The sequence below is a fragment of the Megascapheus bottae genome, chromosome 6, assembly GCF_031878675.1.
Source record: "Megascapheus bottae isolate mThoBot1 chromosome 6, mThoBot2.hap1, whole genome shotgun sequence".
In the NCBI taxonomy this organism is placed as follows: domain Eukaryota; kingdom Metazoa; phylum Chordata; class Mammalia; order Rodentia; family Geomyidae; genus Megascapheus; species Megascapheus bottae.
The window spans coordinates 76,974,959-76,990,374 of record NC_143514.1 but is presented as its reverse complement, the minus strand read 5'-3'; the positions used below and the strand labels follow the sequence as shown (position 1 = coordinate 76,990,374).

The window sequence follows — 15,416 nt, the reverse complement described above, 5'->3', positions numbered from 1 at the left end:
TGTAATCTTTGGGTAGTACTGTCTCTAGAGAGGAGCTACACACAAATCCAGTTTTCATCTTACTCTATCTCTGTGTCTCGGGCCAGCCATGAGCTACTGATAGCATATAACACCTGTAGTCTGCTACAGTAGGACATGCTGAACAAACAGAACTTAGCTTGGGGAGGTCATTTTATGGACTTCTATACTTCTAGAATAGTGAAGGACAGAGGAAAGCAGGATGTTTTAAATCTTTTTCAAAGATAGAACCAACTTTACTCTTTAATTTCATTCAGACCCATTCCTTTTAGATTCAATTTTTTTTTGTCTCTTTCTCTGGGTGTTCATAGAAGACCATGTCTGCCTGCTGGACTGCATTGTTGTAGATCTACAGGACATGGACATCTTTGCTGCAGAGAGATGTCCACGTGAATACTCGAAAGCCTCAGAGGAAAGTAGTGGAGATCTGGTCTTTCCCTCCTATTTTGTGCGACAGACAGGAGGAAGCCTCTTAACTGAGCCCTGTAGACTGAAGTTGCAGGTAGAAAGAAATTTGGACAAGTGAGTATTTGATCTGAATAAGTGTTTATTACAAGTATACTTTTTTTTTTAATGTCGGTCATGGGGCTTGAACTCTAGGCCTGGGTGCTGTCCTTGAGCTCTTCAGCTCAAGGCTAGCGCTCACTACTTGAGCCATAGTGCCACTTCCAGTTTTCTGGTGGTTTATTATAGATAAAGAGTCTCACAGACTTTTGTGCCTGGGCTGATTTTGAACCATGATCCTCACATCTCAGCCTCCTGAGTAACTAGAATTACAGGCATGAGCCACCAGTGCCTGGCTACTACAAGTAGACTTAATTACTTAGGAATCAGTGCTGTTAAGACTAGTCAGGAAGAGCATAAATATTCCCTCATTTCCTTGCCTCTGCAAGTATTAAGTGGAACCATGTGTGGGTATAAGGACTGCCTTGAGGAAGAGAAAACTGCCCTCGTGGGATTTATGTTTTGTAGAGAGATGTACATAGATGATGAGGAAGGTACATGGATGGCTCTATTTGGGTTTGGTTCAGTGATAGAAACTTTGTACAAGAGTATACAAATGCCTTGGAATAGAGAAAAGGGGACATGGATTTGGGTGGTAATAGGGAGATAAAGGGGGTAGGTAAAGTATTCCAGAGGAGGTGAGCATTTTCATTTTGTGTTCCAAATATAGTTGATTTTGGACTTGCTATTAATGATTCACCATGGACTAAGGACTGGCTCCAATTTACCCTCCTAGTTGGCCTCAAAACACAGATTCTTCTTCCTGTAGCTAAGAACATTCCTTCCTTCTCATTAGTTCCATATTTGCCTGGGAAATTTGTTGAAAGCGAGCATTCCTAGATCCTACCTGAGAGCGGAGAATCTGGCTCTCAGGGTCAGTGCTCAGGGCCTCTGGGAGCCTTCCTCCCGGGCAATGCCCAGGAAGGAGGACTGCTGTCTACACAGTGTAGGGCATGGGTTTAGGAAAAGGCAGCCATATTTTGTATCCCAACTTAAAAGGGAAAGTGAGGTGTGGCTACATAGCAAAGAAGGAGCTTTGTATTGGTGCCATTTTGAGAAACAGTCTTGTCACTTGCTCTCTTTGGCCACTCCTTTCCCAGTTCCTGTTTGGAGAAGTCACTTCATGCCACATTTTTAGCTTCTCTCTGGATTAATGCTGCAGTATAGCCACCCTCACTGGGATGTTTGCATTTCACTTGAATTTGTTATTCAAGTGCTCCCTGGCTGGCATTCAGTTATGGTTGGCATGAGCTATATTTGATTTTCCTGGTTTATTCAGCTAATGCAGAACTTCATTATTTGGAAATTGAGCACTTTGTTTTCTTTCCAAGCAGTACTTTAAAAAAAAAAAAAAAAAGCCTTGTCTCTCTGCTTATGTAAACTCTTTGCCTTTTCCATCAGTGTGTATGAGCAGACAGATGTGCTGTTAGCCTTGTTGGAAGGTGGTGCTGAGCACCCAGCTTGCTCCCTCAGAGCAGGAGCTGGCAAGGCTCTTGATAATGCTTTCCAGTTTCCCTTATTGTTTACATCATCAGTCTTTTAAAACTTCACTGTATGTACTTTTTATTTATGTATTTGTTTATTTTTTTTTGTGGTACTGGGAATCACACCAAAGGCCTCACACATGCTAGGCAAGCACTCTTACCACTGTGCCTCATCATCTTCCCAAAATAAGACTTCTCTTTCCCCTTAAATCCATGATGCCACTTCACAAAGGGCAGAGCAAGGTCTTTGGGGTTGGCATGAGGTATACATTTACTTCAGTCCTGGGTATATTCAAGTCTACTTTTATTCATCCCAGCTAGGATGAATAATCTGTTTAGATTTCTTCCTAGTTAATATCTTATCTGCACATAATAGGAACTACTTGTTTCTTTTTTAGTTACTGAGTCTGAAGAGTTAGGAGTTTGGCATTTTTCCTTACTGTTTTTCAAAATGTAATATTCAAGTTATTCCTGAATCCCATGAGATTTCCCTTATGAAATAGGCTAGTTGGTTAGCTCATGTTACATATTTGTATGTGTATATACATGTAGTGCCAGGGATTGAACACATGCGAGGTATGTCCTCTTCCATTAAGATATGCCCCCCAACTCATTTAGTATATATTTGATTTGGGGAGTCTTTTTGTAGTTGAAGCATGATACCCAATCATACCTACTTGCTTTATTTGTAGATATATGACTTTTTTTTACATTGAAAATTAGAAATTAACTGGTTAATAAATTAAGTGGTACATTTTAGCTCTTATGTTTAGGTGTGAGCTAAAGTAGTTATGAGTTAAGTTAGTGAAGTGAACTTTTTTCTTTTTCTTAGAGAAATAAGTCATGCTGTTCCAGACATATCTATCCATGGCAATCTTTCCTCAGTTCACTGTTCCCTGGATCTGTACAAATACAAGCTGATCCGAGGCTTATTGGAGAACAACCTTGGAGAGCCCATAGAGGAGTTTATGCGACCTTATGATTTACAAGATCCAAGAATTCATGTGAGTGAGGCCTCATGTTCTGTGGCTCCTATGGGCTCAGCTGATTATTAACCTTTGTGTAATTCCTCATATTCACCTGGAGTCCTTTTCTAGGCAGCACAGAAATGAACTATACTTCTTGATCTATAGTCCATTTTTAGGTGGTATCATGGTCTCTCTCTCTATATATTTTTTTTTTGCCAGTCTCAGGGCCTGAGCACTGTCCTTGGACTTTCTCAAGGTTAGAGCTCTACCACTTGAGCCTCAGCACCACTTCTGGCTTTTTTTTTCTATGTATGTGGTACCGAGGAATCGAACCCGGGTCTTCATGCATGCTAGGCAAGCACTTTAACCAGTAGGCCAAACTCCCGGCCCCTCATGGTCTCTATATTAATGAGTATTTTCTTTTTGCAGACTGTTCTGAGTGGAGAAGTGTACACTTGCATGTGCTTCCTCATTGATATGGTAAATGTAAGCCTGGAGCTCAAAGATCCAAAAGGAAAAGAAGGCACTGGGTCCCTAGCCAGGTATGACTCTAATTCTGTGATGTCATCATATTGTCTGCATTAGGAAAGAGCACATGGTGCATCAGGGGTGGCCCACATGGATCAGGTGTGCCAGTGCTTCTTGGTTTGTCTTTTCTTTTTTTGCAGTGCTGGGGATGATTCCCAAGGTCTTGTTTGTACTGTCTGTCACTGAGTTTCATCCCAGAGGACTTTCTTAAAGGTTTAAATCCACAGCCAGCATATATTAGGTTATGCTGTAGTATTAGCCCCAGATAACAGTGTTTCTTCCTTAAGCTAGGTGCTCATCCTGGGTGTCAGGTTGCTTTTCTCCTTTAGTCACTCAGAATGACATTATTTTATTTTGTTCTATTATTTTGATATATAGTCTTGCTATATTGCCTAGGGTAGCCTTGAACTCCTAGGCTTTGTAAGCAATTCCCCATGCCTACTCTTCCCACCCTCCACCCCCACTTTAGTGTCTTGAGTTACTGGGATTATAAACATGCTATGCCTGGCTGATAGAGCATTAACATGACAGATAACAAAATCAGAGCCCTTGAATGGGCTCAGGTGGCAGTAAACACTCTGGCACATGTTGGAGCTACAGAATGATCACACCAGCAGAGAACTATAGCTGGCTAACAAGCATGTACTACTGCTTCTGACTTTTGCTGACCTGTGATCTCAAGAACTTTTTGCCTGAGCTAGCCTGAAACTGTAATCCTCCTGATCTGTTGTCCAGGTAACTAGGATTGTAGGTATTAGCCACTGTGCCCAGCCAAGTACAACAATCATATGCACAAATCTGGGCATACTTGAAAAACATCCAAGCAAACTAGAAAAGATCCTTGACATATGTTGGAGATTATGTCAAGTATGCAGCCTTCTTCGAGTTCTCATGGGAAATGAGAATGATAGTGAATTAAGAATAAGATAATTTAGGGGCATTGTTATTCAGTTCCTATGAACAAGTTCATCTCTCTGGAGCTAAAAAAAATGAGATGTGAGCTACAGTGCCACAAAACCTATTTTGAAACCAACTTGGGTCTCCCTCTCCCCTTCTCCCTGCCCCTCCTCCCTCTCCTTCCCCTCCCCCCTTTCCCTCCCCTTCTCCTTGCTCATTCTTCTTCTTTCCTCTCCTCCCCTTCCTCCCATTTTTCCCCTTCTCCTCTTCCTCTACTTTCTCTTTCTCCTCCTCTTTTTTTTTTTTTTTTTGGCCAGTCCTGGGCCTTGAACTCAGGACCTGGGCACTGTCCTTGAACTTTCTTCAAAGCTAGCGCTCTACACTTGAGCTACAGCACCACTTCTGGCTTTTTCTGTGTGGGTAGTACCCAAGAATTGAACCCAGGGCTTTGTTCATGCTAGGTAAGCACTGTACTATTAGACCACACTCCTGGCCATTTTCCTTCAATAATTATTTACATATGTTGATTTTGTTATTGTTACCTTTTTGTGTGTGTGTGTATGTGGGGGGTGGTCGGTTCTGGGCTTGAACCCAGGGCCTGAGTACTGTCCTTGGGCTTTCTCAAGGCTAGAGCTCTACCACTTGAGCTGCAGCACCACTTCCAGCTTTTTCTATGTATGTGGTACTAAGGAATTGAGCCTGGGTCATGCATGTTAGGCAAGCATTCTATCACTAGGCCAAACTCCTGGCCATTATTGTTTTTTTTTTTTTTTTTTGAAACATGAAGCACTTGTTTATTATTGCTATAATCAAGGCAAAAATCTCTTAAAACCATTAGCCTTGATAATGGATATATAATCAGAACCCATGAATTTACAGTTTGTTCTCTGCTGCTGAGACTTCATTGTTGTACACGCACCACCTACCACAACACCTTTGTTATACAAGAGGAAGAAGAATGAATCTGGGATTATAAAAGTGACTTTTTACCACTTGCCTAGTTCCTGACTTCAGATCAGTCATACTGTCTTTGAACCTGTCTCACTTAAAAAAATAAAAGAGGAGAGGGCAGAATAAACCTACCTGCTTGGAGGAACAGCTGAGATAACAAGAATAAAATCACACTATAAACTCTTAAAATATTACACAAAATACAATATTATTAATGCAAGAGGGGAGAGATCATTACTGAACAGTCTAAGCTTGTGAGAGCCTGTTTGACAGTCACTGAGAGCCTTAAATCCTAAGTCAGGGCAAAAGATATGAATGACCAAGTTTTCAGTCTTACTTACTAAGGGAGTATCTGGCATAATAAGCCACTGAATATGGACCCAACTGTAACCAAGAAACACTGTCAGTTTTATTTTACCTTAATATACATTTATACAGAGGCAATAATAAAAAGGACAACGATTCAGTGAGTTTTACCTAGTTTCAAGAATAATGCATACAGTTACAAATGAGAGGTAGAAACACTGTATTAAAGACCTAAAAGTACAAACATCATATAAATAAATGTTCAAATTAACTGCTGAAATTTCATACAGATAAATAAGGTAAAAATTACATTAGTTTGTCTAAGTAAAGAAAACCATGTTGTCAGTTTTTATCAGCACACTAAAAACAGTAATGCTGAAAAGCTTCTGTGCCACTGTCAAGAATGTAGATTATTTTATCTGAAAGGGTTAAAATAAGATTAAAACTGGTGAATGGTTTATTCAAGTATTTAAGCAGGTAAGTAAAAGAAACCAAATAATATACAAGTAGGAACCATTCCTGGAGGGATGTTAATTGCCTACATTCTCCATGACTAGCTATTTGGTGAACTGTCAGGATTAACATTAAAAATACATATTAGACCATAGAGAGCTGCCCATTTTCCTAAGAGGAAATAAACCTTGTTTCTCACTAACTTCATGTAGAAGCTCCACATCATTACAATCTTTTTTGTTTTAATCACCACTCTGTTTTGGCCCTATTAAAATTCTCAAGACTATCTCTTGACTCATGATAAATTTTCTAATACTGCCCGAATAAATCCAGCCTTTAATAAACCTAAGGTCACAGGCATCAATGCACATTCTGCATGCACAACCAAAAAATGCAAACAGAAAGCAACTCAAATATTACTGAGGAGATCTATAAGTGTAGATAAACAGGTTAAAAAACACAAATGTTCACATGAACACAAGTCATGACCATTTAAAAGTTCAATAGAGATCACATGTGAATTCTGAAAAAACGTTTATGTATATAATCAAGTAAAATATTTTAAAGAAGTCCATTGTGCCTCTTAGTTTTAAGTTGCAAAATCCAATACATAGTTGCTTTAATAAATTAGTGCAATATGAAAGGTTCTGTAAGATTAACATGTCCATATTAGATCAAATTGAAGATTTCAAAATTTCTTCCAAGAATCACCTTTTGCTGCTTCTTAAACTATTTCTTCATGAGCTGTTTAAGATGCATGCTCAGATTTAGACATACTCCAAATATCAAACCACTTGAATGAGTTGTTGACTCTAGCATGTATACACCTCAGCAAACACACAGAATTTCATACATTGCTCTGTGAATTGAATGAAGTGCCATTCAGTCTGTTTTATGTTTAATTATCCATAAGAATAACTGTACAGATGATTCTAGTTCTAAGGTATACTTATTTATCAATTTCAACTGGGAGCCAAGTAGAATATTCTTGCGTCTGCTTCTATAAAGGAAAAAGGGAGAGGGGAGTGGCTTCTCTGATAAGGCAGGTTTTCTGCAAACATGTAGTTTTTGGATTTTTTTCCTTTTTAAATCACTGCTTGTTCTTTGGTAGCTGGCCATTATTGTTATCTTAAACTTAAATAATTTTGTAAACTAGAATTATTTGAATGTTTCTGTTTGCTTTTTCCTTTTTAGATTTGATTTCAAGAAATGTAAACTGCTCTATGAAAGTTTTTCCAACCAGACCAAGTCTATTAACTTGGTTTCCCATTCCATGATGGCCTTCGATACCCGCTATGCTGGGCAGAAGACGAGCCCCGGCACCAGCAACGTGTTCAGTTGTATCTTTCAGCCTTCCAAGAACAGCAGCACCACCCAGGGGTCCATCCAGATTGAGCTTCATTTCAGGTAGTGGAACCATATGCTTCACCTTTCTTTCTGGTGACATTTCCTTTCGTGGCCAGCAGGCCAAGTCCATGTGGGCTTTTTTCAGCAGCAAAGGAATAGTGGCTCATTCTTGCAGTTTAGTTGAGTGGCCAAAAGATGTCTCTGTTGCCTTAAAAAAATTTAGTTTCAAATTGAACCCCATCCTTAAAACCAACCTCCTTGTAAACTTTAATTTGTAAAATGACTTGAGGAAGGAAGAATTAGGTTGGTTTAAGAAACAAAACAAAACAAAAATGTTTGCTTTATAATTAGTAGTGGTTTTGATGTGAATACTTACCTCTTCAGTCCTTCTAACTTACTTTTCCACAAATACAACATTTTTACCTTTTTGAATTACAATATGTTTTCTCTGTGGTATTATGAGAGGCACCACTAATTATGGAAACAGCATATATTTTGGAATTTGACAGACCATGGCTCTGACCCATGATATTCTTCTTTCTAGCTATGTATTTTTGCACAAATTATCTAATGTCTTTGACTGAGATATAATTGTGTGTGTGTGTGTGCGCGCGCGCGTGTGCGCGCGCACGTGCGTGTGTGTGCGTGCGCGTGCGCGCATGTGTACATGTGCATGTAATGCCGGTACTGGGGCTTGAACTCAGGACCTCATGCTCTTGCTCAGCCTTTTCTCTCTTGAAGAGTGTTTCACCATTTGAGCCATGCCTCCAGTTCCTACTTAGCTTCTTTGAGATTCAATTTTCTCTTTTACTTAAAAACTAACAAACAGACTGAGTGCTGGTAGCTCACATCTGTAATTCCAGCTACTCACTAGGCTGAGATCTGAAGATTTTGGTTTGAAGCCAGCCTTCACAGGAAAGTCTGTGAGATTCTTTATCACTATTTAACTACAAAAACCCTGATGTAGAGTGGCTTGAGTGGTAGAGCACCAGCTTTGAGCAAAAACCTCTGGGATATCACCCAGGAGTTCAAGCCCCAGGATTGGCAAAAGACAAAAACACAAAACCAAAACTAATAAACAAAAGAAGAAAAAAACTGTTTCTACTTCATTGGGTAAGGGTAAGAATAAAATGGTCTGGTTGGTTTATTGCTTGGTACCCATAGAAACTGTTGTTGTTTTGTTGCTGTTATTATTATTACTGATATTACTTGTGCTATTTTATATTTTATGAGCCTTTATGATTAAGTGAGCTAGATCTGCAAACTAAAGAATCAAGTCTGACCTCAAGAAGTCCTGAAATGAAGATCTAAAAGGAGCTCTTCAGGAAGTAGGGCTGTGGCTCAAGGGGTAGGGAGATAATCTTGAGCTGGAGAGATCAGGGACAGCACCAGGCCCACTGTTCAAGGCCCACAACAAACAAACAAATAAACCCAAAACAAAAAGAGCTCTTCAGATTGTGTGTGTGTGTTCAAGGCCCACAACAAACAAACAAATAAACCCAAAACAAAAATAGCTCTTCAGATTGTGTGTGTGTGTGTGTGTGTGTGTGTGTGTGTTCAAGGCCCACAACAAACAAACAAATAAACCCAAAACAAAAATAGCTCTTCAGATTGTGTGTGTGTGTGTGTGGGGGGGGGGGGCTTGAACTGGGCCTGGGCACTGTCCCTGAGCTCTTTAGTTCAAGGCTACCACCCAACCCTTGAGCCAAGCCTCACTTCCCATTTTCTAGAGGTTTACTGGAGATAAGAGTCTCAGGTCCTTTTGTGCCCAGGCTGGCATTGAACCTTGATCTTCGGATCTCAGCCTCCTGAGTAGCCAGAATTACAGGCATGAGCCGCCTCCCCCAGCAGCTCTTGATTCTATGTCATTTCCATTGTCTTAGTATTTTATGTCATAAGCCACTAAGTAAAAGCCTCTCAAAAAAGAAAAAAAAGATAATCAAGATGATTATGACATATATGTATTTTTTTATATTAGCTTACATGGGATATAGAGAGAGATTTCATTGTTACCTTTCCATACATGTTTACAATATATTCCAAATCAGTCTCACCCCCCCCCCTGTTGCTTTGAATTACTGTGTTTATATGTTTGTGTGACTGACATGTCAATGTGTTATTCAGAATTCCTCAGAGTTTATAGTTTTTTTGGGGGGGGGCAGGTAGGGAAGTCATGATTTCTCTGTATGCCTTTAAGAGGTGTCAAGGAAACGCTTAAGCTTTTATAGGAATGTTTATCTAAAAGTTCAGTAATAGAGGCTGGGAGTGTGACCTAGTGGTAGAGTACTTGCCTAGCATGCATGAAGCTCTTGTGTTTGATTCCTTGGTACCACATACACAGAAAAATCCAGAAGTGATGTTGTGGCTCAAGTGGTAGAGCACTAGCCTTTAGAAAGCCCAAGGATAGTGACCAGGCCCTGAGATCAAGCCTGAGAACTGGCAGGAAAAAAAAAAACAAGTTCAGTAATAGGAATGTTAGTGGTAGCCTCCTGCTGGGTCCTCTCAAATCTGCAAAGTAGGCCGACTTTCCCCCTTTACTGATGCAGAGGAGCACAGCAGAGAAGGGTGTGGTGTGTGCCTGCTGTGAGATCACACTGCCTGAAAGGCCAGTAGGTAGAATTCGAACCTGGGCCTGACTTTAGTTTTTCTAAAGCTTGAGGCCTACCTGACAATTGTTGGATTGCAGCCATATGACAGGATATAGAGTGGTGGCTCCTTGCTGGAAGGTAGTTGTTGGAATAGGAGACTTGCATATATTTGGTCCATCTGCTGAGACAACTTTTTTCCATGTGCTTTATTATTACAGATCTTAATTTCCTAAACTATTGGCTAGTTGCCTCCCACCTCATGATTTTAATGCACAGTCTTGAAATATTATTCTGTTCATATTCTAAAGGTATATAATTTCTTGTAGTCCCCAATAATAAGTCTTAGCCTGACTCTTAACAGAAGTACCATTGTTAGTGAGAGGCGTAAACTGTTCTCTTGATTGGAACTTCTGAACGCTTTCCGTGTCTCAAGAAGAATTACTCTTCTGTTGGGATTTTGTATGTCAAATATAAATCACTTCACAGTGTTTAAAGGCTTGAAATATTTTCCAGAAAAGGGATCTGACACACTGTGACTTTCCAGTTAGTGCCGAGCTCTGACAATCTATGTTCAAAATGGGGTGGAAAATTTTTACTGAGAGCAACATTTTTTCTCCATTACGAAAGGATTTGTTTCTGTGACAGATGCCGTGTCTGTACAGAGACAAACATCATCTTGCCCTTTTACTAGAGGCGGTGAGCCAGTATTAAGACAAAGCAGAGACTGGAGAAATCAGCCTAAGAAACAATGCTCACTCAGCCTTTTCCAAATACGGCAGGGGACTGGGTTCAGGAAACTGCAAGCCCAACCCTGAGGACGCCATAGTTTGAGGCCAGGCCTGAGGGTCCTTCTTTGGTTTGCATTTAAGTATGGAAATTGGAGTAATGAGAACTGTATTACAAGTTTTGTGTCCCCTATCCTCCCCTACCCCAGTTCCACAACTAGGGTGCCTCAGGAATTGAGCCAACACAAATGCCATCCCATTTGTTTTCCTTCTTAGTCTAAATGATGGAGGCTCAGGTCACTTTCAGCCAGGTGAACTATCTAGTATAGTGCATAAACTTGGTGTTTATTAAAACGTATTGCTAGACATGAGGGGTAGGGAGAAAGAGGCAGAGTTAGAGACAGAGACACAGACACAGGGACAAAGAGATGCCCACATTTATCTGACACTTGCTGTATGTCAGTGGTTCTTCCCTTACAATAGTAGGATTTCCCATTTGTGAGTGAGTACACAGGTTGATGACTTACCCAGGGTAGCACATGTGAGTGGCAGACTTCAAAGCCTGCACTCCTGATACTACACCAGCAATTTTAGTCTCAGCCCTGCAGGTTGGTAGTCTCCTATCTGAAATGCTTGGGGCCAGAACCTGTGTTTCAGGTTCTGTAACATATTTGCATGATTTTGCCAGTAAAGAATCTCTGTTCCAAAAATCCAGCCAGGCGAGGTGGCTCATGCCTGTAATCCTAGCTACTTAGAAGGCTGAGATCTGAGGATCAAGGTTCAAAGCCAGCCCTGGCACTAAAGAACTTGAGACTCTTATCTCCAATTAACCACTAAAAAATAGGAAGTGGGGCTGTGGCTCCAGGGTTAGGGTGGTAGCCTTGAGCTGAAGAGCTCAGGAACAACATTCAGGTCCAGGGTTAGGGCAGTAGCTTTGAGCTGAAGAACTCAGGGACAGTGCCCAGGCCCAGAGTACAAGTCCCATGACCTACAAATAAATAAATTCTAAAATCCACATGCTTTCAGTTTCAGATGTGCATTTTAGATTAGGAGTACTTCCTCTGTGTTGACATTGTGAGTCAAATCATTTCTTGTTATGAGACTCTCCTGTGTTTTTGTGGGATAGGTTAGGAGCATCCCTGGCCTCCACCTTACCTCATCTTGACACTCAGAAATGTCTGCAGACACTGCCAGGTGTGTCTCTTCTGGCAGTCATGTTAGTTGAAATCTCTGGCCTATGCTGGACTTCTTTCTTCTAGTATACCTCTTGATTAAAAAAAATGTTAACTTCAAGAAGGCATATACTACCTGTGTGGGTTTTTAGAAATTTAGCAAGGATTTATTTTAGGAATAAAAGATAAATTGAGGAGATGAAGGCAAAAAGAGAAAAACATTTCCCATGTAGGAAATGACAGTAGACTCCTCTATGTGTTTTTAAACTAGTGTTCAGAGTTTATTGGTGCTTGGACTGTCAGCATAAGAAATACTGGAATAAAGGCAGGCATGGTGATATGTGTTTATAGTCCCACCTGAGGCAGGAGGATTGCTTGAGCCCAGGAGTTGGAGATTAGCCTGAGATAACCTGCCTTAAAAAAAAGAAAAGGAAACAAGCCCCAAACCTACAACACCTTGGAATATTGCCTGCTCAAACTGAGTAATGCATTTGCAGACTGTTCAAGTATTAAACTTCTGATTTTTATTTCTCTCCCTCTTCTTTCTTTTAGATCAACAAAGGATTCTTCCTGTTTCACAGTAGTTCTCAACAACCTCCGTGTTTTTCTCATATTTGACTGGCTGTTGTTGGTCCATGATTTTCTCTACACTCCCAGTGACATTAAGAAACAAAATGTTACTCCTTTTCGGCATCGAAACTCTAGCAGCGAATCTGTTGTAGTTCCCAAAACTGTTAAAAGTGGAGTGGTTACTAAGCGGTCTTCCCTTCCTGTGTCCAATGAAAGGCACCTGGAGGTCAAGGTTAATGTAACAGGTGATTATCTGTCATACAAGAATGCTTAGCTTGGATGTTAGCTCCATGCTTGTTTTACAGGATGGTTTCTTGGTTCCTCTTACTTCTGGATGAGAGGACTCACTCATATGCATCTTTTACAGACCCACAAGTGTCAAGATTCTTGATCTCCATTTTCAGACATGGGCAGCAAGACCCATCGAAGGCTGTGGGCGTGTCTTATCCCCTCCACCTCCCTGGTGCAATTATCCAGTCTGAGCAGCTCCTTGGCCAAGGATAATTTTTCCTAATATAAAATCTGGTTTAATTTTTTAGTTTAATCTTCAAGACCCCCACAGATGTGCCTTACAATTTTAGTATGTGAAAAATCTTAGTTTTGAAGGTAAAAAGGGAATGAACTATTCTTACCAAAAGAGATATTTTCCTTTAGAAGAGTGTACTATGGCTTTTACTAATAATTAGGCTCTTCTGGAACATTTCTATGTGTTTAGCTGTTTACTATTAGATTTGTGATATCCTCTACCTACTCCCTAGTTGTTCTCATGAAACTGGTTAACAGGATACATTTTAAATGGATTCAGTTATAAAAGCTTGGCCCATACATAGAGTTTTGGTAAAAACATTGTAATTGAGAGTTTGACCTTTCTGCTCTACAAATGAGTTGAAAGTGGGTTGTACTACTAATGTTAAAAAATCTTATTACTACATTCTTACTTCATTTGGGTCTACATCACTTATAGAGAAGCTATTGTAGTGCCTTAGACAGCCTGACCAATGGTTGTTATCTGAGTCTGTTACCTAAAGTTTTAAACCATCTTTTGGTAATGTATCTGTTAGGCCTCCCAGGAAAATGCAGTTATCCCTCTATCTTAAATGTATATGCTAACAAGGGAAACTGCATCTCAGTCTTTCCTGCCAGGATAGTGCTCTGATGGCTCAATTGCACCTGACCAGAAACAGGTTTGTACAAAATGATAGTGAGCAGAATGTAGGCAGCTATCTGGAGACCAAGTCTCTGTCTGGTCAGTGTTCTCATGTGGTGATTTTATGCTCCTTCCTTTTGGCTGCCTGCTATTTTCAGTCTTCTAGCTTGACCTTGACTGACCATGTTGTCCTTTCCAGGTACTGAGTTTGTGGTGGTTGAAGATGTGTCCTGCTTTGATACCAACGCCATTATTCTGAAAGGCACCACAGTGCTCACCTACAAGCCCCGCTTCATTGACCGCCCCTTTTCAGGAAGCTTGTTTGGCATTGAGGTAAGCAGTCTGTGTGTTGGTCACAACACTATCTGCTAGACTCAAGAGAGAAGCATCTGGAAAAAATTTTGCTTCCTCATCTCTTACAATTTATAGAGTGAGAGGACCCCTCCCTCTAACCTTCCCTTTCTTGTCACCTCTACTAGATTACTCCACTGTGAACATGCAGAGGGGCTATACTGCCTCCCTTCCTCAGGAATTAAAGGACACCATTCTAGTCCCTATTCCTGTCAGGCCCTGTGTTGAATGTCTAGTTCAGGTTTCCTCCCTGGTGAGTCTGTGCAGGAAAGACTGTGATCCTCATTGCCCCTATCTCCTTTCCTCACACCAAGCCCAGTCCTGTGAAGAGCCAGCTGTACTTGGCAGTAGTGGAGGCAAACCTGTTTAGAATAGCTGCTAAGCATGTTATATATTCTATTCCAGGATTTCTGATCTATAAAAGAGCAACTAGAGAGCCATGTATGACCTGAAGGGTAGTGATAGGATATCTTTAAGGAGATAATTTGTAGCAGGGTATCTTTTGTAATCTGGACATTTCTTTATGTGATATTGAACAAGAACTACCCTTTCTTGTGGAGGTGAGGGGAAACATGGCAGATCATGTCTCTTGCATATTCTTAAGTATCTGATCCCAGCTAATATTCCTGTTATTACACTGTGTATACTGGCTCTGGGGTTCTTTTCCCTTTATGATTGGATTTTTCTTATTGTTTTTATTGTTTTGTTTTTGTTTTTCCTGCTGTGTTGGTGATCACAGTAGGCAAATAATGTACTCTGATTCACATTCCTAGCCCTATCACCGATTATTTTGTGTCTTCTTTTCTCCATTGGTATTGCTCAGAGGCTGAATATAGCAAAAATGGCAGAATAAAATGTGGAGATTTTATTTCTTGACCACTTGTTTCTGTACTGGAAAGAAATCTTAGTTAAGGAGCAAGGAACTACATGCTGGGGCAGTGTGAAATAGCAATTCATCTGCTGACCAGGCCACCACAGTGCCAGCTTTGACTGGAAATCTTGGTGATTGATTAATGAACTGTCAGATACAGTTGGGTTTTGTGTAACAGAAGCCCCTGAAGGAAAAAGGAAAATGAAACTTTGCTGTTCCGAAGTCTTAGAAAAACTACATGGCAAAATATTTGAGATTCTTGGGAATTCTTTCAGTCTTGTTATTTTGGCGGCACAGTTGGAGTGGAATTCTGAGGTCTCTTTGATAGGTCATAGGACAGAATTTATAAAGTACAATGTGTTAGTTTTGAATGTGGCAAACAACATTGGTGTCACTTGTTTTTGATCAAGCTTGGGGCCTTTTTTCTTTCACCTGTTCTTCTCTCAACACATAGTTTACTCTGGTCCTGGGATGGACCCCCTTTCTCACTTCCTTCTGTCTGCTCACTAGTGAAATTATTTGTTATTTTGTCATGC

General features: G+C 40.4%; 1 protein-coding gene across 6 annotated transcripts in view; it reads left to right on the top strand.

Moving 5' to 3' along the window:
• The window catches only part of Vps13d (vacuolar protein sorting 13 homolog D), a 246,715-nt gene that overhangs the window by 66,635 nt on the left and 164,664 nt on the right, over positions 1 to 15,416 (top strand). For all 6 annotated transcript variants that reach the window (XM_090335790.1, XM_090335789.1, XM_090335788.1 and 3 more), the window contains exons 27-32: positions 330 to 540; positions 2,839 to 3,010; positions 3,404 to 3,516; positions 7,304 to 7,516; positions 12,494 to 12,756; positions 13,858 to 13,991. In XM_090335790.1, coding sequence (XP_090191916.1) covers positions 330 to 540; positions 2,839 to 3,010; positions 3,404 to 3,516; positions 7,304 to 7,516; positions 12,494 to 12,756; positions 13,858 to 13,991 — 1,106 coding nt within the window. The remainder of the gene's footprint in view (positions 1 to 329; positions 541 to 2,838; positions 3,011 to 3,403; positions 3,517 to 7,303; positions 7,517 to 12,493; positions 12,757 to 13,857; positions 13,992 to 15,416) is intronic.